Source organism: Solea senegalensis, linkage group LG13, assembly GCF_019176455.1.
Source record: "Solea senegalensis isolate Sse05_10M linkage group LG13, IFAPA_SoseM_1, whole genome shotgun sequence".
Classification (NCBI taxonomy): domain Eukaryota; kingdom Metazoa; phylum Chordata; class Actinopteri; order Pleuronectiformes; family Soleidae; genus Solea; species Solea senegalensis.
The window spans coordinates 18264206-18288027 of NC_058033.1; the positions used below are offsets into that span (position 1 = coordinate 18264206).

Here is a 23822-nt window from a genome sequence, read left to right on the forward strand (position 1 = left end):
TGACCTAAATGAGCGTCCGGTCACTAAATGGTGGGCTCGCGATAAGAATCCAGGACTAAGACGTGGTACTATCCAGACCCTGACCTACTTCCACAAGTCACTCCATAACTGACACGTTATTTTCTTTTATGAAGTTGAGTGTCTGACGCATGCGCCGCAAACCCAACACTTCCTGTTTTTGTTTCAAAGTAAAAGCACGGCACCGTGGCAATCCCGAGTCCATGCTGTTTTTTACCTAATGGTAGACTAACAATGTGTCAGCCATTAACTATGTTAACTAATGATTAATCATGAGGGTTAGGGTTAGTTAAAATGACTCAGCTATTTATAAACAGTTACTTAGGTAACGAGTCAATGCTCAGTCGATGGTTCTCAAATTACTAGGTAATGATTAGTTAAAGATGAACTAACGATCCAATAAAACAAGACAAAGAACAAACTGTGTCACACATGCAGCTTTAATCGCATTATTCTTCTGTTTGTACACATTTTATTATTAATAATAATAATAATAATAATAATAATAATAATAATGATAATAATAATAATAATTTACTCATTAATGTTTGCATTATTTCCAGGGACAAATAAAAATAAACATTTTATTCCCAACATCAAAGAAAACTTAAACTTTATCTAAAAACATTCAAATCATCTGAGACTCCGCCCCTAACAACTTTCCACCAATCAGATTGTCTCATCTCAACACCTGAAACATAGTTCAGTCACGATGCCTTGGGGTGGAGCCTGAGAGGGGGTGGAGCCTCAGATGTGTCACTGATCAATTGGTAATGATCTGATTGAAGGACGCGTGGCGTATCCATGGAAACGCTCAGTGATCAGGTCAAACCCTCACCACTACCATTATTGATTATCGATTCTGTCCTCGTCACCGGCCGCTTGGACTCCGCCCACAGCCTCTCAGCCAATAAGAGCACAGGATTGTCAGCAGCTCTTCAGTGTGGTACTGTGGAGAGAGAGAGACAGTGATGATGTCATCAGCAGGTGGATCACAATCACATGATCACATTAATCAACACCCTGACATATCAATAATAAATCAATAAAGTTTTTTGACATCATGGTAACCTGCTCTCTGCATCAGACCCGGTTGCCATGGAAACTCTAATATCGCGCCTGCACAGAAAAAAACGCAAACGTTGAAAGAGACATAAGTAGACTCCGCCTCTTTGGCTGATGTCATGTGACTCACAACAGCATCTACTCACACACACAATCACACACACACACATAAACTAACAAGATAATTATTGTGATTAGTCAATGGTTAACTAATTACCAGTTAAAGACTTGTAAACTACTAACTAATAATTAGCTAACATCAAGTTATTGTTTAACTTATGATTAGTTAATGACTACTGAAAACTAGTAGTCTAGTAAAAACGAGTAACTAGTTAAGTATTAGGTCATAATTTAACATTACTAGTTAACTAATAGTTAGCCTTTAACTAACAACCTAATCATTCATCAATACTGAACGACTTCTTGACAATGATTCATATTTAGTTTAAATTGAATTTCTAGTTAATTGCTCAGTAAATGGTTAACTACAAGCTAACGATTAGTTAATAAAATCTGGTTAATCACTTACATTAAGTGAATGGTTAATAAGTTAACCAATGACCTAAAGATTACCAAATAAGTTAACCAATAACTTGTAAACTAATGAACCAACAATGAATCATTACTTGACAATTAGTTGACATTAAACGCTTATTAGTCAGCGTTACATGTATGGATAACTTTTTGTTTAAGAACCAAATAACGATTAACTAATTAACTTAGTTAACTAATGATCTAATGATTAACTAATTAATTCACTTTAAAAGTAAGTTATAATTACTTGATTAGTTAAAATTAAAACTAATGATGAGCTTATCGTTAGATAAGTTAACACTAGTGGTTAACTAGTGATTAACTGAGAGGTGGAGATGGTAGACTTTGCAGGACAGTAACAGCAGTTGTCCACCAGGGGACGAGAGTTAACATCCCAATCAGTGGTTTCTATTGAACGCGGTGTGATTGACAGCTGGGATCAGCCAATAGGAGCCGCCTGTGAACTTCCCGATTCAAAATAAAAGACTAACATGTCACGAGCAGAAAAACACGGCCTGCGGTGTTGAACCCGTTTACCAAACATCTGTTTGCAGGTGAGAAAGGCTCCGCCCTCACTGCTGCAGCAAAAGCACCACAGAAGAAGAAGAGAAAGTAGAGGAAGTTTAAATGACGACGACGAATCAGAGAGAAGTTTGAAAGTTTATTAACAGATTTAAAACATGAGAAGAAAATAAAAACAAACATGTACAGACGTGGACTCTCTGATCTGCAAACAGACGGTAAAAGAGTCCGACACAGCAGAAAGGGGGAGGAGTCACCTTCATCATCGGTCACATGACCCTCTGTCTGTTCTAACACTGATCCTCAGCAGCACAAATATATTTAATCAAGAAAACGTGATGACTGGAGCCGCCGCGGTAAAACTGCGACACCACATTTACGACGTCTTATCTCACACAAACACACACACACACACACACACACACACACACATCACCGCGAAAAAAAGTTCAAAAATCAACAGAGATGACACGCCCCTCTGTGGTGGAGCAGTGCTTCACCACGATAAACAGCTGACCCTTCACATTCGATAAAATTATCGTGTGAGAGTTTGGATTTTTGTTGCATCATGGGACCTGGTCTGATAGAGGACTTCAGGGACCCGGGTCTGATACAGCACTATGAAGACCTGGGTCTGAGACAGGACTGGGGGACATGGGTCTGATACAGGATGTCACAGTATTGATCAGAGGGAATTACCTGGACCGTGTTCTGGACCCCGGGCCTCAGTTTGAACACCATAATAATCTTTTTTTTTTCCACTTTTTTTCAGCAGAACCAACAGGAAACAGGAAGTGACATCATTATGTCAGTGTTTCTCACGACCATCAGTCACCTGATTGTGATCGATACAACAATTTTTCTCGATTACTAATTATGTAAATGAGCATGTTCTGAACCAATCAGAAGCCTGGACTCTCACCCTAACGACACCTGACACGGGACGGAGATGGCAGCGATAAGCCACACCCAAACAGTGACAGGTAAGCCACGCCTCCTCTCAGAAACATCATCTGCCTCACCACCACCTGCGGGGGGACGGGGCCTAATTATTGTATGCTACGTCTCAAACTGTGTGAGCAGGGCTCTCACTTCAGGCGTCAGCTGTTTGGCGGCGCTCGCGGCCTCTGCGATGGCGCGGCGATAGGGTCCCTTCCTCTTCCTGTCAAAGCGAGACTGGAACGTCTCCAGGAAGGGCGAAAGCTGCACCAGCGGCAGGAAGGAGGTAGTGGGAGAACCGAACCACGACACCCTCGCTTCCTGCCGCACCGACAGCCCTGTGTCGCCGCGCCGTGCCACCGTGATGCCAAGCACGCGGGCCGGCCACCAGGGGAAACCGTAGATCTTTGCCCAGACAATGTCACCGACGCACACAGTCCGACCGTCGGGTAGCGAGCACTTGGACACCGCCTTGGAGAAGACGGAGGACGAGGACGAAGACGTGGAAGAGGAGGAGGATGTGGAAGACTTACGGCGCCGTTTTCGTTCACCTCCCTCGTCCTCGTCCTCTTCAACGCCGACCTGCGGCTCCTCGCCGTCAGACCTGGGGGGAGGAGGGGGTGGCGAGGAGGAGGTGTGGCACTGAGGTTCTAACAAGGAGGAGGAGGGAGCAGGGGGGTGGGAGGAGGGAAAGGAGGACGGGTCTATAGAGGGCGGGGTTTCAAACGTCTCTGTGGAACTGCATTCTGAGTGGGAGGAGGAGGGGGGTGCTCCTCTCTCTCCCTGATCTGGACTCTCCTCCACTGCAGAACCGCCCTCCAGCGTCTCCTCAGCAACACTGACTGCACAGGTGGAGGCTAAGGGCGGAGCAGTGGGCAGGACCAGATCCACAGTGGAGACGGGGCTTAGAGTAGATTTGGGAGGTGACAACCGAGCGCTGTGTTTGGGCGGGGGAGAGGAGGGCGGGGCCTGGCTGTCATCGGTACGATACCTTTGGGGTTTGAGGCGCATTCTGGGCGGCAGCGCCGCGTGGGAGCTGGCGCCGCTGGCAGCACCACTGAGGTGCTGTAGGCGGCGGGTGAAGTGGACCCTCTGGTTGTGGTTCTGCAATGCGGCAGCTCTTGTAACCGCCCTGGTGCGGTCCTGGTTCTGTGTCTGGTTCTGGTCTTTGGGCCGGCGAAGTGGGGGGTCCGAGCTCCTCGCCAGCTTGAGAACCGGTGTTCCTTTGGAACGCTCGCCGACAGAAGCTTTGGTGAGTGGTTTCTTAGCGTTCAGTTTCAGACGCATGTGGCTGGATGAGGATGAAGACGAAGCCACGCCCCTCAGCACACGGCGCGAGGACGACGACGATGAAGATGACATGCAGATCCCTGATGGCGCCCGTCTGTCGGTGGCGGTGGTGCCACGTCCTCCTCTGTCGTCACTCCTCAGTCTCTTCACCTCAGCAGACAGTGGTGCCTCGGCCGCTTTCCGCCGCCGCGACGCCTCCTCGCCCCTCAGATCCACCGGCCCCCGCCGCGCCTCCCTGTGGCCGCCAGACACCACCACACCTTTGCACTTGTCACAAAGCACTTGACGGGGGCGGAGCTTGATGGCATTCATGATGGAGGTCGGCTCCTCGCAGCGATAACGACGCCTCGGACGTTTGATCTTGCGCGGCAGCGGTTGAGGTAACGCCTGGTTGTACGTGTCCCTGATGAACAGAGGGGGAGGGTACGGCGCCCCCTCCTGGAACAATGGCGGCGGTTTGGAGGACCAGGGGTGGGAGGAGGGAGGGGTCATTTCTTGTTTGGTGGACGGGTTGTCGATGGTGATGGGCAGCGCCTGAGGGGTCATCTGAGGTCGACTGCAGTCATCACGGCGAGGAAACACAGAGATTGGGATTCCATATGGTCCAAACCTGAGACACAATGAGATCCTTAGAGACTCAAACAGACATGTCTGACCTAATGATGATCATTAATGTGATTATTTCTTATTTATTACCACCAAACACTAATCAATAATTAGCATAAATCGACTCTGTTCAATCAATCAATGAATCAAAAAGACAATAATCAAGCCGTCAATAACACTGATGATTTTATTTATTGATTACTATGCTAATTATATGTGACTGATTGTGTTGATTTGTCAGGTGTGACATCATCAAATTCACAGAAACTTTCTGATCAAAGCAGTTATTGATCAACACACTCACCTTCTGGAAATGTCCATCAGAACCCCGGAGAAAATCTTCTCCCCCAGGCGGAAGGACACCACCAGCGCGTCATCGATGATGTGATCCAGGCAGACCCGGACCTCGGACCCGGGATTCAGATCCTGAACGGAAGCGAGTGACGGAGCACCGGCGATCCCCGGTTCTGGCGCTGGCTCGAGTCGCGAGGACTCCTCCTGCTTCACGGTGTCCGTAGTCAGGCGTCTCTGCGGGGACTCGTCCCTGAGGCCGCGGTGCGCCGGTTCCTCGTTCCCCGCAGAATTTTTAACGCACCCGGGATGGGAGTCCAGCTTCACAGGGAACGAAACGTCCAACATGGCGTCCTCCGCGGGCCCGGGCCTCTGCTCAGAGTGCTCCAGGACCGTGTATCCCCGGTCTGGGCCCGCGGTCCCGACTCGATCTGTCGTCACATTAGTGGTCGGTACCGCCGGTTCGGCCAGAGACAGACCGGCCTCAGTAACGGGCGGCGGAGCCGGGAAGGAGTGAAGAAAGACGGCGGAGGGCTGCGGATCCGAGAGGATGCTGCGGTACGCCGCCTGAACCGACACATTTCCGCCGCCCTCTGAATCCGTCAGGAGTCCTGGAGAGAACCGGTCCACGCTGATCCGGTCCGCTAGGAAGATTTTGGTCTTTTCATCCGTTACGACGTTTTCACAGAGAGCTTTTCCCGCCGCGGGCTCAAGCTCCGGCCCGACATGGCGGCGCTCCTCCTCCCCGTCCCCACCATCCTCCACCTGCGTGACGACCAACTGTGCGGCGAGACCGGACTCCCGCGGCCCGTCACACTCCTGCGCGGCTCTCGGGAGTCCCGGGTCCGTTTCTGGCGGGTCCTCGTCGACTGTCGCCGACGTCGGTGTGACTAGAACCGCCGCAGCTCCTGGCTCTGCAGCCACGGCCGCCATTTTCTTCCGCTGTGCTGCTGAGCGGACTGTAGCCCCGCCCTCTCAGAGCGCTGCCAGCTGCGCAGGCGCACCGCCATTGGCTGAAGTTCCCGTCAGTCAAAGGACATGCGGCAGAGCGTCCTCTCTGATTGGCAGACTCCGACTTTGCGAGGCGTCGAACTGCCACCAGGGGGCGTTTACATCTCAGAAATAAAAACAACGGCAATAATAAAGAGCAATGATCTGGATATGATCGATAAACAGATGACAGAACCACAATATTGATTACATTTGATCAGCTAATCACACAAAAGAACAACCTGTGACTAAAACATTTTTTAAAATCTCTTTGTTTTTATTTAAACAGGGGAAATTTAACAAACTAACAATTATTTTATCATTTTCTCCATGAATCAATCAGTGTTTGTCAAACCTGGAAATGACAATGTTCTCAAATGTCTTTGTTTTTGTCCACAAACTCAAATGAATAGAAAATGAAAGAAAATAACAAAATAATAATAACTAGTCCCCTTGTCTCTCATTCCATCTCAATCTAATGTGTGTGTGAACTCTGACCTATGAACATACAAACAACAACATTCATGTTAATAATCATTTATTATTGTTACAGTCCATCATTGATTATCAATTCATTATTAATGGCCATGGTCCGATCTGGTCGTGTGATTGGTCGAGCCTTGGTCCTCGCGTCTGATTGGACAAGGGCTGCGGTTGTTTATGGAACAACAAAGATCAACAAGTCCTGCACCCACACATGAAATTCAGTAACCATGGCGACATTGATTAAGTCACGCCCCTCTCCAGGGTCACAGTAGCTGAGGCTCATGGGAAATGGAGGAGTAAAAAAAAAAAAATTGGTCAGAGAGCACTCAGGCCGATCCCTTCAGTTTCTGTCAGCTCTTTTAAAGCCACGCCCTCCTTTGAGGCCACACCCCCACTGTCCACGATGTCCTCTTTGGAGGTCGCGCCCTCTTTTAAAGAGATGCCCTCCTGTTGCCTGTGGGGGTGTCCGGACCTTTAAAAAGCCATCAAACAAGCATAGCAATGTGTTAGCATTAGCATCAATAGAGTTATATAGAGTGTCAGTGTTATTAAAGTTAGTTATGGGTTCATTAAACTATTGTAGCTGCTGCTAATGAGCCTATCCCTGCTAATGAAGCTAACCCAGCAAATAAAGCTAACACTGCTCATGAAGTTATCCTTGCTAATAAAAGTAACACTGCTAATGAAGCTATCCCTACTAATATAGATTAACTGGTCATTTAAATGAGAGGAAGAGGCGGGCAGGTCACACGGGAGATGCTTTTGCTAACAATTTTTTTTTTTAGTAAACGTAAGTCATTTGAGTCAGATTTTGTTGACCTGCACGACAACGAGAATGAGAAACGACACTGCTAATAAAGCAAACATGGCTTGTGAAGCTAACCCTGTTAATTAAACTAACCATTAGTGACTGGCTCACCATTTCTCCTCCACGTCCTCGATGGTGTCTGGCAGAGGGACGTTAAGAGTCTCCGGAAGGAAACACGCAAAGCATCCGGCGATCACTGCTGCGCCACCGTACACCAAGCTGGGCAGAGCAGGTAGTACCTGGGAAATGTAGTCCCGTTAGTCACGCGATGTCACAGTGACATTCAAACATGTGAAGGAAAAAGATGGACTCAGTGATGTCACCTCATCCAGGATGAGGACAGCAGGCGCCGCCATGCTGCCGACTCTCGCCATCGTGGAGACAAAGCCCATTCCTGTCTGCCTGAACACACACACACACACATTTGTATAGACGAAACCGGAATCGAGCGCTGCCGCCATTACTGCGGTGGCACGTGGTCTGTCACTCTCTGCTGTCCTACTCTGTTCTGCACAGTGCTCACGGTCACTTCTCCAAACCTGTGCCTGCTGCAGAGTCTGGATATTCATTCAAACTGTCGCATGCTCAGTACCAAATTATGATTTTAAAAGTAACTAAGCAGATGACAATGTAATGTAAAATTACAGACTTAAGAAAAACTACCAAAAGTATGAGTACTCCACACTGAATGACAGTAATGTGAGTAGTTGTTGATTAACTCAGCTACGGCCTTGATAGAGGTGTCTAACGTGAGCTAACTAAGCAAAGTTAGCTTCGCTGACATTACTTTTTCACTGTGTTAACCTTGGCAGCCGCTTCCTGTTCACTGTGAGATTGATTGAGATTGATTGAGATTGTTATCGTGCTGCTGCTGTTGGGAACAAAGTCCCCTCTGTTCATATTTTTGATCCACTTCTGGCGAACATCGTGGTCCTCTGCACGCACAGGGAATCCATTTAGACCGTATGGCCGCAGAAATGAACAATTCTTATGATGGCTCCCAGGGAGACGCCACTGCAGCAATGGCAACTTGTTTACTTCTGGTACTGGCCAGATTCATCTATAGCAGAGTACAGGGTTAGCACCATTAGCTGTGTTAGTAGCAATAGCCATGTTAGCATCAGTAGCTGTGTTAGTTTCATTAGCAAGTTGTTAGCATGTTGAGAGACTTCAAAACCGTATTTCTTTCGGATGACTCAGCAGAAATTCAGTCTCCTTAGTCCAAAAAATGCTGTGCTCTGGATTTCTCTTGAATATTTTGCGGGTCAAAGGTCAAGGGGCGGGCACTAATAAATAATCTGAGTGTGTTAAAGGTAAAGGTGACTCAGATGTCGGCCGGTGTAGGTGTATTTAAACGTAGACATGATCATCTCAGTGTGTTATGGTACGTTCCAGTTGTAGGAATTTCCGGAGCAACCTCACAAACCCTGATGTAACATTGTGTTTGTGACAATGGTTTTGTCCAAGTTCCGACCTCCGATGGAGGTGCGCCTCACCTGATGACGGTGGGGTAGAGCTCACCAGTGAACAGGTAGACGGTGGTAAAAGATGCTGAGGTGAAACCTTTTCCAAGACACGCCATCGCCGTCCTGACGGTTTGCAGGTCTGAGGACGTCAATGTTTACAGTCACCGTCCTCACAAATACACAAACAAGTGTGTGTGTGTGTCTTTGTGTACCAGTGGGGACGAAGATGTTTGTGAAGATAATGGCAGCCGACAGGAAGAGACACATGGCCTGAGTGACACGCCTACCCAGGTAACTGAGCATGCCCAGTGCAAACAGCTTGGCGGGAAAATCCACCGCTGCAAAGATGATCTGCATCAGGTATATGCTCACCTGAAACGACCAATGAGGGGAAGGCTCAGTGACCAGCCAATAGAAGAAGAGTTGATACAGAAGTGACGGTAACCATGGTAACTGTGGTAACCGCCCCCGTCAGGTGAGCAATGCAACTCACCCCAAACTTCTGCAGGTCCATTGCCAAACCGTAGTATGCAAAACTAGTGGAGAACCTGTTCAGACACATGGACAGCTTAGGTTAAAGTGTTTTAGGTAAAGGTGACTCAGGTGTTTTAGGTGTTTCAGGTAAAGGTGACTCAGGTGTTTTAGGTGTGTCCTCTCACCACACAGCGACCAGACAGAGGGAGATGCGTCTCATGCCTCTCGTCTTCAGAAGGTCGTACGCTGTGAACCTTGATTGACTTGACTCAATTTCCTTCTTCATGTTTGAGTGCAACACCTGCAGGTCACATGGTACAAACCTCAGCAGCTGGATGGAAAGCATTGTCTGCTTTGTGACAGAAAGGTAGGTTACCTCCAGCGTTATCTTGTCGACCATCTCCGGTTTCCCATTAATCCGAGCGACTCGGTGAAGACTTTTCAACGCCTCCTCAGATTGACGGTTCAGCACCAGCCACCGAGCAGACTCCGAGTACCACCTGACCAATCAGAGAGCAGCTACATCAGACCATATATCCAATCAGAGAGCAAGTACACCAGACCCTCAGACCAGTCACAGAGCTGACACTGACCAGCTGTAGGCGAAAAACAGGAAGTGAGGCACGCAGACAACCAACTGCAGCTTCCTCCAGTCTCTCAGCCAATAGGCAAGACCCGCCAAGACCAGCTGACCAAAGGTGAAGAAGAAGGAAGTAAGTGTTCCCACTAATGTCCGAACTTTGGTCGGGATCCACTCCACCTCTGAGGATAAACAGGAAGAGAGACAGAAAGGTTAGGGAAAAGGAAGGGACTCAGTGAGAGACAGACCGGTAAAGAGAGAGAGAGACAGCTACTCAGTGAAACTCCATTGAGGATGATTCCAGACACCGCCATTCCAGTCAGGAACCTGAAGATGCAGTAGGCGGTGTATGAAGGAGAGAGGGCGGAGCTACAGCCTAACACTGCCAGCTGAAGGTACGACCAAATAAGGACAGAGCGTCGCCCAAACCTGGGACACACAGAGAGACACATTTAGCTAACAACTGAAGCCTGTGGTATACTTCCCTGCAAAGTGTGCGGACCCTGGTATACTCGCGCTTCAGGGTCCTGTAGTATCCCTTCACCATTGGGTGGTGGTACAAGTCTGGACGGAGGGAATAGGATGCATTCCTACCAAAGAAGAAGAAAATGATGCTACAGCTCCCTCGGACACATTTGGCTCTCAGTTGAAAGGGACTGTCAGGCAGGGGAGTCAGGGTGTCAGCAGGTTTGAGGATCGCTCGGATGACTATCTTTAGTTACTAGTTTTTCTGTTGTTGAAATTTTTTTTTTCTGCTTGGTTAGCAGGGCTTATACTCCCCCTACTGGTGGGACGGTAATTTAGTTTGTGCAGGCGCTGTCCACATGCTCTTTGCGTGCGGTTCCAAAATCTGGGCTGTGATGTACTTCGCATCATGCGCACAATGCACGTTGGGTCTGCACGCGGAAGTATACCAGGGCCTTAAATCTTTTTCTACGAATCAACAGGGGAGTGTCACCTGTCTGACAAGCTGCCATAGATTATCGCGCCCACCAAAACTCCCCCCATGTAGATGGTCTGAATCATCTGTTTGAGAGGACGCAGTGAGCAGACAAGGTCCCACTGGAAGACAGAGAGACAGACAGGTTTCAGAGAGACAGACTGTTTGAATAATCACCACACCCCCTTCACTCTGGCCAGTTACCTCGGAGACAGTGGTGGCAAAGAACTCGGCGCGGTCAAATGTCCACCCGTCCACACACTCCTCAGTCTGCAGCTCGCTGACGTTTGCCGAGCTGTTAACAGCCAACAGCTGCCACTGAGGCTGCACGTACCTGGGACAGGAAGTGATGTCACAGGAAGTTGATTCATTCACTTAATACAAAGACAAGAGGAAGAAGGACACATTACCTCCTGCAGCGGTGGAGACGATTTCCTGAAGCATCAAATGGGATGAAAACTTTTAGCAACTGCTGCTGATCGACCTGGAACAACCAATCACACTGATCAATACCACTGACCAATCACATCAATCAATCATACTGATCAGTCACCTGGTGCGACAGGTTGTGGAGGCTGTGATTGGCCGGCAGGCTGCAGTGGTGGGCGGGGATTCCTGAGACAAAGTTGTTGAGCAGGTTCTGACTGGCCATCATCAAACCAGGTAAACTGATCAGAGTCACATGGAGCCACTGGTACCTGCCAAACCCGCCCACCTCACCATAGCAACAGAGAGGGGACGGGGTTAGAGACAGATTACATCACCGTTACCTTCACATCACTCTCACCTCTCAGATTACATTAGATTACACAGCATTGTAATCAGATTAGATTGCACAGCACTGTAATATATTACATTCAATTACACTATACAGTAATCCGATTACATTAAGTGACATATCACAATAATCAGATTACAATAAATTACACAGCAGAGTAATCAGATTACATATCAAATCATTAGATTACCTCACAGTAACCAGATTACATTTGATTTCACAGCACAGTAAGCATATTACATTAAATTACACAGTAGAGTAATCAGATTACATTCGATTACACATCACAATAATCCGATTACATTAGATTACACATCAGAGTAATCAGATTACATATCAAATCATTAGATTACACATCACAGTAATCATATAACATTAGATTACACAGCACAGTAATCACATTACATTAGATTACACAGCACAGAAATCAGGTTACATTAGATTACACAGCACAGTAATCAGATTATTTCATTATCGCGAGCTCACCTGGTCCAACAGTTCGGTGAAGCCCATTACGATCTTTTTACCGAAAAAAAAACATGCGAGTATCTCTTAGCAACATTAGCATCTGATGCTACACACACACACAGACAGTAATTCACGTGTGTGTGAATGGGTGAACACAGTGTGCGTGTGAATGAGTTAACACAGTGTGTGTGTGTGTGTGAATGGGTGAACACAGTGTGCGTGTGAATGAGTGAACACAGTGCGTGTGTGAGAATGAGTGAACACAGTGTGTGTGATTGAGTGAACACAGTGCGTGTGTGAGAATGAGTGAACACAGTGTGTGTGTGAATAAGTGAACACAGTGTGTGTGTGTGAATGAGTGAACACAGTGTGTGTGTGTGTGAATGAGTGAACACAGTGAACATTGTTTCTTTAATAAAGTCTTTGATCTTCTTAAAGGATTATGTTTTCTAATGAAAAGGTGAAAAAAGTCACAGTACTCACAGTGTGATGATGAGTGGATGAGTGGAGCGGTGAACAGATGAACGCGGACTGAACATGAATGAGTGACTTCAAAAGGAGAGTGGGTGAGAGACTCTCTCTCTCTGTTTTTCTTGGCTCTAAACATTTGTTGTTCAGTTAATGCTTTAACTTAACCTCGCTCTCTCTCTCTCTCTCTCTCTCTCTCTCTCCAGTCACATGTTAAACACATGAATGAATGAATGAATGAATGAATGAATGACATAATCGATGTGTTTGATCAGTGGAAACATTTGTATCTTTTCTTTTTCTTCTTGTTGAGTTTTCGTCTCCTGGAATTTTGTCCGACTGAGTTCAAGTCAACAAACGTCTCAGTGGGATTAAAACTGGACGCCATGGCGACGGAGGACACCGGGACACACACACACAAACACTAAACTTTACAGTGCCTTTAAAGCGACAGAAATGACTTATTTTGTCTCCGATAAAAATTTATTTTTTTAAAACAGATTTTAGTGACATTAACACTTTCTCTGTACTAATAATGATCATTATTATAATTATAATGATTATTATTATTCTTCTAACATCAAAGGCTGAAATGATTTATCGTGAATGTTTTGTTTGAGTGATTTTTCTTCTTCTTTGCTCCATGAACCAAAACAAAACATTGATCAATAATCATTAGTTTCAGCCCTGAATACATTTTCCAAAGGTTCTTGAACGCACCACGGCAGGATCAAAGCAGGAAAACAACACAACGTGTAAATGATCAATAATCTGTGACACACACACCCAGCAGTAAAAAACGTCTCCTCACAGTGACTCGACGCTTACTCATCGAACATTTACAAACAAAGTTAAACGCGACAATCATTGTCAGCGTCTGTTAGCATGTTAGCATGGTGTCAGTGTGCACGCGTGTGCAGAGGTGCTAGTAACACGCTACGTTTACTCCGTTACATATACTTGAGGAACTTTTTGGATGAATTGTAAATGTAGGAGTAGTTTTACTGCAACATACGTTTACTTAAATGTATATTTGAAGAAAGAACGGCACTTTCTTTTATTACATGCGCGATCTATTTCCCTCCCTGTTGGCTATGACACGCGCACACACATGTACATGCACGTACACACACGTATGCACACATGTACATGCGCGTACACACACGCATACGTTGCTGATAACATGCACCGCCTCTCATCCGCTCCAACTAGCTTCTACAAGAATGATTGACAGCGGGGACAGCCAATCACATGTGAGTTAGCGAGAAACCGGCAGCCGGGACTTCCAGCAGAGACCGACATTTAACCCTTCGTGTGCCATAATCATTGACTAAACACTACGGACAGTGGTTGAACTGATAATGACGTCACAGTAGCGGCTGAATATGGGCAGGGAAGTGTCCCTGGCATCCCAATGCCCTTGACCTGAATTGAATAATCCAAATTTATTGTACTTTTAGTTAAACAGTGATGTATTTAATAAATTATATATTGTAAAGACCGGATCTATTATTTATTAAAAATATTATTTGACATAATTAATTTGAACATTGCTGTTTTATATTATATTGCGTCTATTTTGTACCATTTGTGTTGCTCTGAATATTTCAAATACTTGAGTCGTCTTTTCACTGCATACTTTTTTAGTCTTTGTCAAGTAATTATTTTCATGAGTACTTTTACTTGAGTAATTGTTATCTTGAAGTAACAGTACTCTTGAGTAATTGTTTTCTTAAAGTAACAGTACTATTACTTGAGTAATTGTTATCTTGAAGTAACAGTACTCTTACTTGAGTAATTGTTATCTTGAAGTAACAGTACTCTTGAGTAATTGTTTTGGCTACTCTACCCACCTCTGCATGTGTGTGTGTGTTTGAAAATGATCACCATGGCAACAAACGATCAGTCCGACGTCATTTATTGATCCAGAAAACGACAGAAATTCATCCCCGAAGGAGGTTGATCCCTGAAGGCATCACGGTGCTTTCACTAACAGAAGTTTCCAGACTGAAGCTTAGAACACACACACGCACGCACATGCACGCACACACTGTATAAAATATAAAAATAAAACTGTACATTAAAAAAATGTAAAATTCAAAACACATCGTCCAATGAGACGCGGCCACGGCTGCACGCCGAGCTGTGATTGGTGGATCTACAGAGTGGACAGGAAGTCTCTGACCTGCAGAGGAAACAGAGTCCAGTCACACACACACACACGCAGAGATTTAATGTGACATAAAAACAAACCTTGTCAACGATGACTTCCTGTTTGATGCGATCGTTCTTGAAGTCGTCGTTCACGTCCAGAACCAGGACAGGAAGTTCACTTAGATACTCAAAGTCCAACCTGGACACAAGGACAGTGGACGTGTGATTAATGTGGACGCAGCGGAGTCCAACATCACTCTGTCATCTGTCTCTGTCTCATCCATTCATCCTGGTGTTGACTCATTTACGGTGACAGACACCTGAGCCGTCAAAGACTCAGACTCAGTCTCAGACTCACCTGAGGGTCCTGTGGTGAAGCCAGGCCTCGTGTTTGAAGTGAAGCTGTTCCAGATATTCAAGAGGAATTCCCTGTTCCTCCTCTCGACCACGATGAAGCAGACGCTGCATACAACGCTGACACGCACGCACGCACGCACACACACACACACACCCAGCATTAGCATGCTCGCCTATGGCTCTGCTCTCAGGTAGATCATTGTGTGTGGTGTTAGCATTAGCAGCATTAGCATGCTCACCTGTGGCACTGCTCTCAGGTAGATGATTGTGTATGTGTGTGGTGTTAGCATTAGCAGCATTAGCATGCTCACCTGTGGCTCTGCTCTTAGGTAGATGATTGTGTGTTGTGTTAGCATTAGCAGCATTAGCATGCTCACCTGTGGCTCTGCTCTAAGGTAGATGATGGCGTCCAGAGCGATGTCCGGTTCAAACTGGTTCAGGAGCCAGGTGTGCCAGTCCTGATACACACTCCACTCTGTGTCACACAGACTCCCACACTCATACAAGTTTGACGCAAACACGTACCTGTGATGACATCATCACACTCATGAGTCAGCTGACATCAGGGGCGTGTGTGTGTATCAGGAGCATTTAATGCCAGCACACTATACTATAAACACGTGTACAGCGTCTCTGCGATGACATCAAACCTCTAACGTGTAAATTCATTCAATTTCAATAGACAGACGGGTGTCACGTGGGCGTCTCGCAGGCATCACGTGGTCGTCACGCAGACGCTACGCCTCGCAACTGAACTGTGTTCTGTCCACATGAGCAAAAGCCCAACACGTCATGGAGAGTTTTAATAAAAATAAATCATTAATAATATTAAATTAAATACTAAATAATTATTTGTACATTGAGACAAGCGTGCGCACAGGCGTCCGCTGCGTTCGCACGACACTTATCACCCGTCACCCTCATTATCTGGTGTCTGTACGCACGTGTATCACGCGTGTTTTTCAGTCTTTATGCAGCGAAGGCGACGCAGTTAAGGCGTTTCAGTATAGTGTGCCCCTGATAGTGTGTGTCTGTGTGCGTGTGTGAAGTTGAAATGTTAAAGTTAAATGTATGAAGTTAAAGGGGACATATTATACCCTATTTCCCAGTTTAAATAGTTCCCTGGTGTCCTAATGAACATGTCAGTGACATGCTTTTGTCAAAATACCATAAGGATGAAGCACCATAGCGGTTAAATAACCCTGCTAAACCTGCCCCTTTCTGGTTTTGTGCATGGTCCCTTTATATGCAAATGAGACACAGGCAAACACACACCCACTTCTCCGAGGGGGTTTCTGATTTGTCCTTTTTACTGTGCTCACTCACTCAGATCCTGTTCCCTCCGCTCCCCCTCCCTCCACTAGTTCTCTGACAATATCAACATGGCAGCGTGCGCGGATAACAGCAAGAGTGCTGTCATAGGAAGAGACATCTGACACATGGATCAAGCCGAACTGTGAATCAGTTAAAAACACTTATGGACAGCACCGCTGATCGCTGCATAAACTGCCGCTATATGCTGATTTTCACAGAGAGTGCCGTCACAGGAAGAGACCTCCGACACATGGATACTTAGGGACAGCACCGCCGATCACCAGCGGCAAGCTGCATAAACTGCCGTTGTATGTGACTGTATCGGACTGAGTCTGTGCTCCGGTCATGGAGGACGTACTGAACAAATATTTTTAATTAGGACGTGTCAGAATGGTCAGTTATGAGCTCTGTGTGACCTTTTCTTAACAATGTGTGTGTTTGTACGTCGGTGAAATACGTTTGCTGACTAAATACGGCGACCGCTGGCCGCAGTCTGATGAAGTGAAGTGGTACGAACACACGTTTGTTGACTTTATCGGCACATTAGCTTCATATATAAAATCCTCCGAGGCTGGAAGTTTGTGTAAAACACTGTGCTCCACTGTGCAGCCACCAACAGCACACTTGTCCCTCCGTGTTGACATAATACCGCTCTTCCTCCCTCGCCTGCACTCTCGCAGGGACAAGGTGGAGCTAAGGTGGAGCTCTCGAAGTAAACTTACTGGTGGGGCGGTAACATTCGCGGTGAAATGCTCAAGCTGCCGCCATAAACGCAGGGAATTCAACATTGAGTGTTTATTGCCTATACTTACACTAAGGGGGACCACGAAAACACACTGAGTATTCTTTTTCCACACTTTGGCGACTGGTAGGGCCTCCAGAGTCCCAAATATAAGTATTGAAATGGTTAAAAAGTTGATTTTGCATTATATGTCCCCTTTAAAATGAAGAGGTCTCACTCTGTCTGTGTTTATGACGTTAAAATTAAGAGGTCTCACTCTGTGTTTATGACGTTAAAATTAAGAGGTCTCACTCTGTCTGTGTTTATGACGTTACAATGAAGAGGTCGCTGTGTTTATGACGTTAAAATGAAGAGGTCTCACTCTGTCTTTGTTTATGACGTTAAAATGAAGAGGTCTCACTCGGTCCATGTTTATGAAGTCTGTGTGTGTGTGTGTGTGTACCTGTCAGAGTACACTGATCTCATGGAACTGCACAGGTGTGTGTGTGTGAAGTTGAAATGTTGAAGTGTATGAAGTTAAAATGAAAAGGTCTCACTCTGCCTGTGTTTATGACGTTAAAATGAAGAGGTCTCACTCTGCCTGTGTTTATGAAGTTAAAATGAAGAGGTCTCACTCTGTCTGTGTTTATGACGTTAAAATGAAGAGGTCTTATTCTGTCTGTGTTTATGAGAACTGCACAGGTGTGTCTGTGTGTGTGTGTGTACCTGTCAGAGTACACTGATCTCTCATAGAACTGCACAGGTGTCTCAGCCTGCTGCAGTTTCAGAGTCGGAGGCTGAAGCTGAGAACGAACTCTGCTGAGACACGCGTAACTCTGAGGACACACAAGACAGCTCAACATAACTCCTCCCACTTATGTTGTCACTGAGGCAGGTGGGCGGAGTCAGGTGCGGTTACCTGGAAGGTGTAGGACCAGCGGCTCGGTTTGTCGTACAACATCTGAAGAAGGTTCCCTCCACTTTTCTGAGAAGAGCTCAACTCCTGCGCGCACACACACACACACACAGACAAGCACACACGCGCACACACACACACACGCACACACACACACACACACACAGATACACACACACACACACACACACACAGATACACACAGACGCAGACACACATGGTAAACTTGGGTTACATGGAAAACTTACTCACATACTCAGTCACTCACCTGATAAATGTCGTCACTATCGTTCTGGATGTTGCACCATTTTCCAATTGGCTCAGGAATCACCTCCCAGTCCTCTGACGCCCCCTGCATGACACGCACGAACGTGGACTTTCCTGCAGCTGACGTGCACACACACACGCACGCACACGCACGCGTACACACACACACACACAGAGACGAGACTCGGGTTTAAATTCACACTTGCTTCATTTTAGATCCATCACTGTCTCATAATCCCGGTTTAATCTGGGATTAAATTGTTGTCACAAACATGAATCAGATTTAATAACTGATTTGACAATATAATAATTATTGATTAATAAATTAATCAATAATCAGAGTGGACAGGAATTATTATTGATTAATTATTAACAATGATTATTGTTGATTAATAAATTGTTTATTATTGTTGATTAATAAATTAATCAATAATAAGAATCACCAGCAGATGAATCAATAACGTTTAGTGAATAATCTGGACAATAAAAACATTCTACAGGTTATCGATGACCAAACACAGATCCTGTTATCGATTATTGACGCCAGCCTGTTTATCTGACGCACGCGGGTGATTAGGCGCGAGATTAGTGTGTGTGTGTTCACGGACAGACAGCAGCTCAAATTAAAGTCAGCGCTGAACTCACCGATGTTTCCCTCGATGGAAATCTTCTTCTCTCTGCGAGACGAAGACGCGGGAACGCGGCACTGCTTCTTCGGTGGCGTCGCCATGTTTTATTTCTGTTTCTGGTTACGATTATTGATCCGTGGTGGTCGATGTGTGTGACTGTTGTCCGCGAGGAAGACGAGGGAAAGCGACTGACCGCGCGCAAACTGCGTCTGCAATTAAATTCCGCGCGCACAGAGACTTCCGTTTCCAGGGGCGGGGCTAAAAAAGAGCAAAAAGTTTATAGTTCAAAGGAGGTCTCACTCTGTGTTTCTGAAGTTTAAATGAAGAGGTCTCACTCTGTCCGTGTTTATGAAGTTAAAGTGAAGAGGTCTCACTCTGTCTCTGTTTCTATAGTTAAAATGAAGAGGTCTCACTCTGTCTGTGTTTATGAAGTTAAAATGAAGACGTCTCACTCTGTCTCTGTTTCTAAAGTTAAAATGAAGAGGTCTCACTCTGTGTTTCTGAAGTTTAAATGAAGAGGTCTCACTCTGTCCGTGTTTATGAAGTTAAAATGAAGAGGTCTCACTCTGTCTCTGTTTCTATAGTTAAAATGAAGAGGTCTCACTCTGTCTGTGTTTATGAAGTTAAAGTGAAGAGGTCTTACTCTGTCTGTGTTTATGAAGTTAAAGTGAAGAGGTCTCACTCTGTGTTTCTGAAGTTTAAATGAAGAGGTCTCACTCTGTCCGTGTTTATGAAGTTAAAATGAAGAGGTCTCACTCTGTCTCTGTTTCTATAGTTAAAATGAAGATGTCTCACCCTGTCTCTGTTTCTAAAGTTAAAATGAAGAGGTCTCACTCTGTCTGTGTCTAAAAGTGAAAATGAAGAGGTCTCACTCTGTCTGTGTTTCTAAAGTTAAAATGAAGAAGAAGAAGAAAACCTAAAACCAGCAGGAGGCAGCACTGCAACATGCTGCGTGATAACTGCCGGGAAACTCGAGCGAAGAAGAAAAAGAAGAAGTGGAGAACGTTGGACATCGTTGTGTTGTTGGACGTGTAAGAAAGAGAGTTTGAGTCAAACCCAGAAACAGAAGAAACGAATAAAGAAAAGCTCCCGTGTGTGGATCAAATGCCTGGATTTGACGTCACAGTCTCGGAGGTAACTCGTCTGTTCTGTTGTCAGAATAATGGGAATATGTTAAACCGGGTCCAGGTCCTGGTCCGGGTCTGATCTAGTCCGCTGAGTCTGTCTGAACAAACTCTGCTCTTGATAAAAAAACAAACAAAAAAACCCGACTCGTGACATTTTCCGACTTATTTCCGCGTTTATTCACTGAATCTTACGTTAGCTCGCATGCTAACAAGACCGCGACACTGATTTACGGCAAACATGTGACCAAAGCGGAAGAGAAAAGGAAGAAACTGCGCATCAGAAAAGCGGAGCCGCGTCGTGATCGATACCGATTAATAACAGATATCAGCAACATTTCTAATCAGAGGGTGGGAGAGATGAGCTGCGCAGGCGCAGACCTGAGGATCGTGTTCAGTCCTGGGCGAGTGCAACTGGTCCAGGTAAACACCGGCTAACAGCTAACACAACAACAGCTCCTGGAAAATCCTGGAAAGTTTGTGAAAATTATCTGAGTTTAACTGATGATCGAGGATGCGTGCGTGTGTGTGTGTGTGTGTGCATGTGTGTGTGTGGGGCTGGTAATGTCGGACTGATGTAGTTCTGTGTATGTTCCAGGAGGAGGTGCTGGTTCCTGGCCTCAGGGTCCTGGTTACCGGGGCGACAGGTCTCTTAGGTCGTGCAGTCTACAAAGAGTTCCAGAACAACGGCTGGTTGGTGATTGGGATTGGATACAGGAGAGCTAGGCCCCGCCTCCTCCGCTGTGACCTCACTGACGAGGACGCTCTCAGAGGAATACTGCACGAGTACAAGGTGCCTGTCTAGGTTTAGTCAGACTAACATGTTTTTAAAGTCTGGTCTTAGTCACACTAACGTTTTTTCTTGTGAACGTACTGACCGTTGTTGTGTTGTCGCAGCCTGACGTCATCGTCCACTGTGCAGCAGAGCGACGCCCGGATGTCGTGGAGCGACACACTGAAGCCGCCATTAACCTCAACGTGCACACCACGAGCACGCTCGCCAAGGAGGCGGGTCAGTGGACATCACATGATCTCATCTTAACTCACACTCTTTCCACACATTTGTAGTGCAGTTAGATGTGTTTGTAACGTGTGTGTGTGTGCGTGCGTGCAGCGGCGTGCGGAGCGTTCCTCCTCTACATCAGCTCTGATTACGTGTTCGACGGCAGAAATCCTCCGTACGGAGAAGACGATAGTCCACATCCTCTTAACGTCTACGGGCGCAGTAAACTGGAGGGAGAGAGAGAGACACTGAGACACTGTCCAGGTACCTGTCTGTCTCCCTGAGCTGTGTAACTGTCTGTCTCTTTGAGCTGTGTAACTGTCTGTCTAGGCGCGGTGGTGCTGCGGGTGCCCGTCTTGTACGGGGAGGTGGAGTCAGTGACCGAGAGCGCGGTCACGTCTCTGTGGCTCAAAGTCCAGGACGTGAGTGAGAGCTGGACTCTGGACCACTGTCAACAGAGATTCCCCACTGACACGCGAGACGTCGCCGCTGTCTGCAGGACACTGTGTGAGAGAGTGAGACAGGTAACTGACTGAGAGAGAGAGGGCGAGGGAGAGAGAGAGAGGGTACTTGACTGAGAGAGAGACAGCTGACCTTTCTCTCCGTCTCCCTGTGTCTCTGTCTCACATTTCAGGACCCGTCTATCTGCGGGATCTTTCACTTCTCGGCCAATGAGCAGATGACCAAATATGAGATGGCCGTGGCCATTGCTGAAGCCTTCAACCTGCCGTCCAATCACCTCATTCCTGTAAATACAAGAGTTATTAATTTGTTAGAACGGAGCTCACCTGTCTCACTGACCCTGTACCCGTCTGTCTCTCTGTGTGTCAGCTGACTGAACAGCCTGCAGCAGCAGCAGCTCTTCGTCCAATCAACAGTCGTCTGAACTGTTCTCGTCTGGAGCTGCTGAACCTGAGCATCGCCACCCGACCTTTCGCCTCCGCCATCGTCGACTGTCTGTGGCCCTTTACAGACGACAAGCGCTGGAGACAGACGGTTTTCCACTGATAGACAGGTTCATTATATACAGTACATGTGTTAAATTATTGTTGATGTTTGTCAAAAATCTGAAAATAAACTCAAACATAATAAAGTGTGTGTGTGTGTGTCTCCACCCTTAGGCGCCACAGCGCCGACTAGTGGCAAAAGAGTGTAAAACAAACAGCAGAAGAATGAAAGAACATGAGATAAATATTTGTGTGACTTAAATTATCGTTTATAAATCAAAGGTAACTAAATCTTTGATCTTTTTTTATTCTTTAATGTTCAGACAAAATGAATAATATAGTGGTAATTATAGTTCCCGGTTCATCCAGCAGGGGGCTTTAGTCAACGTCAGCTGCCGCAAACGCCGCAGAAGAAGAAGGACCGTGCGCGTGCGCAGTGTGCACTCGTGGCTCAGAAGAAGAAGATGGCGGCACCCGTGGACCTGGAGCTGAAGAAGGTAACGTGTTTTTGTTTCTCGTGGCGGGAACGTGTGGCGCGTGGACACGTAACTGATGAACGTGTTCGTCAGTTACGTTCAGCGGGATCACGTAACTGAGCGGCTGTTTTTATCTGTTTACAGTTCATAAAAAAAAAACCTGACAAAGAAAAGAGGCGGGGCTTTACTAATATACGTTCACGTGATGAATTAATGACGTTTGTGTGACGTTGATCCGCAGATTTATATCGATAAACGTGCTCCACCTGCTCGTTGCCCCCTGGCCTTCATTAATGCGCCTCACGCTACATCCGTTCTGACGTCATAACTTCTGGTTTTTAATCCAAGTTTCGTGTTTATCGATTGAGCCGCTCCCATGACTCAGCATTTACAACCATTGTTTAAGCAGAGTCTCGGTCTCTGTGCTCTCTCTGCTCCTGGTCTTGGTTTCTGTGCTCTCTCTGCTCCTGGTCTTGGTTTCTGTGCTCAGAGTGACACCTCCTGTCTCTCAGGCGTTCTCGGAGCTGCAGGTGAAGATGATTGACACGCAGCAGAAGGCCAAGCTGGCCGACCTGCAGATCGATCAGCTGACCCGCCTCCACAAACACGCCAAGCTGACGCACGCCGAGATCGCGTCGCTGCCCGACAACACGCGACTCTACGAGGGCGTGGGACGCATGTGAGTCTCCATGACGACAGGAAGCGACAGGAAGTGTGACGTCACGCACAGTGAGATCAATGACGTGTGTGTTTCAGGTTCATCCTGCAGTCGAAGGAGGAGATCAACAACCAGCTGACAGACAAACAGAAAACAGCTGACGAGAAGATCAAAGAGCTGGAGGTAAACACTTTATTTTCATCCAAAACAAGATTAGTGATGTTTGGGTGGAGTGGCTCAGTGGTTAAGACCAGTACCCTGTGTGCGAAAGACATCATCGTGGACTTGTACTCGATTCCATTGTAAGTCGCTTTGGATAAAAGCGTCTGCTAAATGACATGTAATGTAATGTTTGAGAATCATAACCCACTCTGAGTGTGTTTGTGTTTTCCAGCAGAAGAAGTTGTACCTTGAACGCAGCGTCAAAGACGCAGAGGACAACATCAGAGAGATGCTTCTGTCCAGGAGAGCTCACTGATCGATAATCAAAAATGTTCCTAATAAAAGTTCCCAAACTTCAACAGTCTGTTTGC

The 23822-nt window shown here is 46.4% G+C and overlaps 5 protein-coding genes across 8 annotated transcripts; 2 read left to right on the forward strand and 3 right to left on the reverse strand.

Annotated features, from left to right (window-relative positions):
* Nucleotides 1-977: 977 nt before the first annotated feature.
* pwwp2a (PWWP domain containing 2A) lies at nt 978-6345 on the reverse strand. The gene is made up of 2 exons (XM_044042724.1): nt 5279-6345; nt 978-4978 (listed from the first exon to the last, which is right to left on the reverse strand). Exons 1-2 carry the CDS (start codon nt 6196-6198, stop codon nt 3199-3201), a joined length of 2700 nt encoding a protein of 899 aa, XP_043898659.1. The 5' UTR covers nt 6199-6345; the 3' UTR covers nt 978-3198.
* Nucleotides 6346-6776: 431 nt separating this feature from the next.
* oatx (organic anion transporter X) lies at nt 6777-12848 on the reverse strand. Of its 2 annotated transcripts, none has more exons than XM_044041275.1 (16): nt 12739-12848; nt 12274-12306; nt 11563-11724; nt 11420-11493; nt 11214-11343; nt 11028-11131; nt 10344-10498; nt 10083-10251; nt 9866-9989; nt 9675-9790; nt 9509-9563; nt 9228-9387; nt 9046-9154; nt 7873-7951; nt 7643-7788; nt 6777-7213 (listed from the first exon to the last, which is right to left on the reverse strand). In XM_044041275.1, the coding sequence occupies exons 2-15, from the start codon at nt 12298-12300 to the stop codon at nt 7657-7659; spliced, it is 1596 nt and encodes a 531-aa protein (XP_043897210.1). In that variant the 5' UTR covers nt 12301-12306; nt 12739-12848; the 3' UTR covers nt 6777-7213; nt 7643-7656. The 2 variants fall into 2 exon arrangements, with proteins under 2 accessions (XP_043897210.1, XP_043897209.1); XM_044041274.1 differs by having other exon boundaries at nt 7661-7788; nt 12739-12847.
* Nucleotides 12849-14624: 1776 nt separating this feature from the next.
* zgc:110540 (deoxynucleoside kinase) lies at nt 14625-19460 on the reverse strand. Its single transcript, XM_044043041.1, has 8 exons — nt 19098-19460; nt 18454-18572; nt 18189-18272; nt 17996-18105; nt 15612-15759; nt 15236-15351; nt 14977-15076; nt 14625-14908 (listed from the first exon to the last, which is right to left on the reverse strand). The coding sequence occupies exons 1-8, from the start codon at nt 19180-19182 to the stop codon at nt 14882-14884; spliced, it is 789 nt and encodes a 262-aa protein (XP_043898976.1). The 5' UTR covers nt 19183-19460; the 3' UTR covers nt 14625-14881.
* A 577-nt stretch (nt 19461-20037) lies between these two features.
* mat2b (methionine adenosyltransferase II, beta) lies at nt 20038-22396 on the forward strand. 3 transcript variants are annotated; one of them, XM_044043039.1, is made up of 8 exons: nt 20240-20628; nt 20804-20998; nt 21103-21217; nt 21320-21472; nt 21539-21732; nt 21843-21956; nt 22040-22223; nt 22330-22396. In XM_044043039.1, exons 1-7 carry the CDS (start codon nt 20566-20568, stop codon nt 22214-22216), a joined length of 1011 nt encoding a protein of 336 aa, XP_043898974.1. In that variant the 5' UTR covers nt 20240-20565; the 3' UTR covers nt 22217-22223; nt 22330-22396. The 3 variants fall into 3 exon arrangements, with proteins under 3 accessions (XP_043898975.1, XP_043898974.1, XP_043898973.1); XM_044043040.1 differs by lacking the exons at nt 20240-20628; nt 22330-22396 and adding an exon at nt 20038-20215 and having other exon boundaries at nt 22040-22278; XM_044043038.1 differs by lacking the exon at nt 22330-22396 and having other exon boundaries at nt 20241-20628; nt 22040-22284.
* Nucleotides 22373-23810, forward strand: pfdn1 (prefoldin subunit 1). Its single transcript, XM_044043043.1, has 5 exons — nt 22373-22437; nt 22525-22652; nt 23144-23310; nt 23388-23472; nt 23684-23810. Exons 2-5 carry the CDS (start codon nt 22620-22622, stop codon nt 23765-23767), a joined length of 369 nt encoding a protein of 122 aa, XP_043898978.1. The 5' UTR covers nt 22373-22437; nt 22525-22619; the 3' UTR covers nt 23768-23810.
* The last annotated feature ends 12 nt before the right edge of the window (nt 23811-23822 follow it).

Coding starts and splice junctions, on each gene's coding strand:
- pwwp2a (XM_044042724.1), bottom strand. CDS start 6,198: ATGGCGGCCGTGGCTGCAGAGCCAGGAGCTGCGGCGGTTCTAGTCACA. Junction 4,979..5,278: donor CTGATGGACATTTCCAGAAG/GTGAGTGTGTTG, acceptor ATTGTGTCTCAG/GTTTGGACCATATGGAATCC.
- oatx (XM_044041274.1), bottom strand. CDS start 12,300: ATGGGCTTCACCGAACTGTTGGACCAG. Junction 11,132..11,213: donor TTGCCACCACTGTCTCCGAG/GTAACTGGCCAG, acceptor TCTGTCTTCCAG/TGGGACCTTGTCTGCTCACT. Junction 9,791..9,865: donor TCGACAAGATAACGCTGGAG/GTAACCTACCTT, acceptor TGTGACCTGCAG/GTGTTGCACTCAAACATGAA.
- zgc:110540 (XM_044043041.1), bottom strand. CDS start 19,182: ATGGCGACGCCACCGAAGAAGCAGTGCCGCGTTCCCGCGTCTTCGTCT. Junction 18,106..18,188: donor GCTGGTCCTACACCTTCCAG/GTAACCGCACCT, acceptor GTGTGTCCTCAG/AGTTACGCGTGTCTCAGCAG. Junction 15,077..15,235: donor CTTCACCACAGGACCCTCAG/GTGAGTCTGAGA, acceptor CCTTGTGTCCAG/GTTGGACTTTGAGTATCTAA.
- mat2b (XM_044043039.1), top strand. CDS start 20,566: ATGAGCTGCGCAGGCGCAGACCTGAGGATCGTGTTCAGTCCTGGGCGA. Junction 20,629..20,803: donor GGCGAGTGCAACTGGTCCAG/GTAAACACCGGC, acceptor TGTATGTTCCAG/GAGGAGGTGCTGGTTCCTGG. Junction 21,733..21,842: donor TGTGTGAGAGAGTGAGACAG/GTAACTGACTGA, acceptor CTCACATTTCAG/GACCCGTCTATCTGCGGGAT.
- pfdn1 (XM_044043043.1), top strand. CDS start 22,620: ATGGCGGCACCCGTGGACCTGGAGCTGAAGAAG. Junction 22,653..23,143: donor TGGACCTGGAGCTGAAGAAG/GTAACGTGTTTT, acceptor CCTGTCTCTCAG/GCGTTCTCGGAGCTGCAGGT. Junction 23,473..23,683: donor AGAAGATCAAAGAGCTGGAG/GTAAACACTTTA, acceptor TGTGTTTTCCAG/CAGAAGAAGTTGTACCTTGA.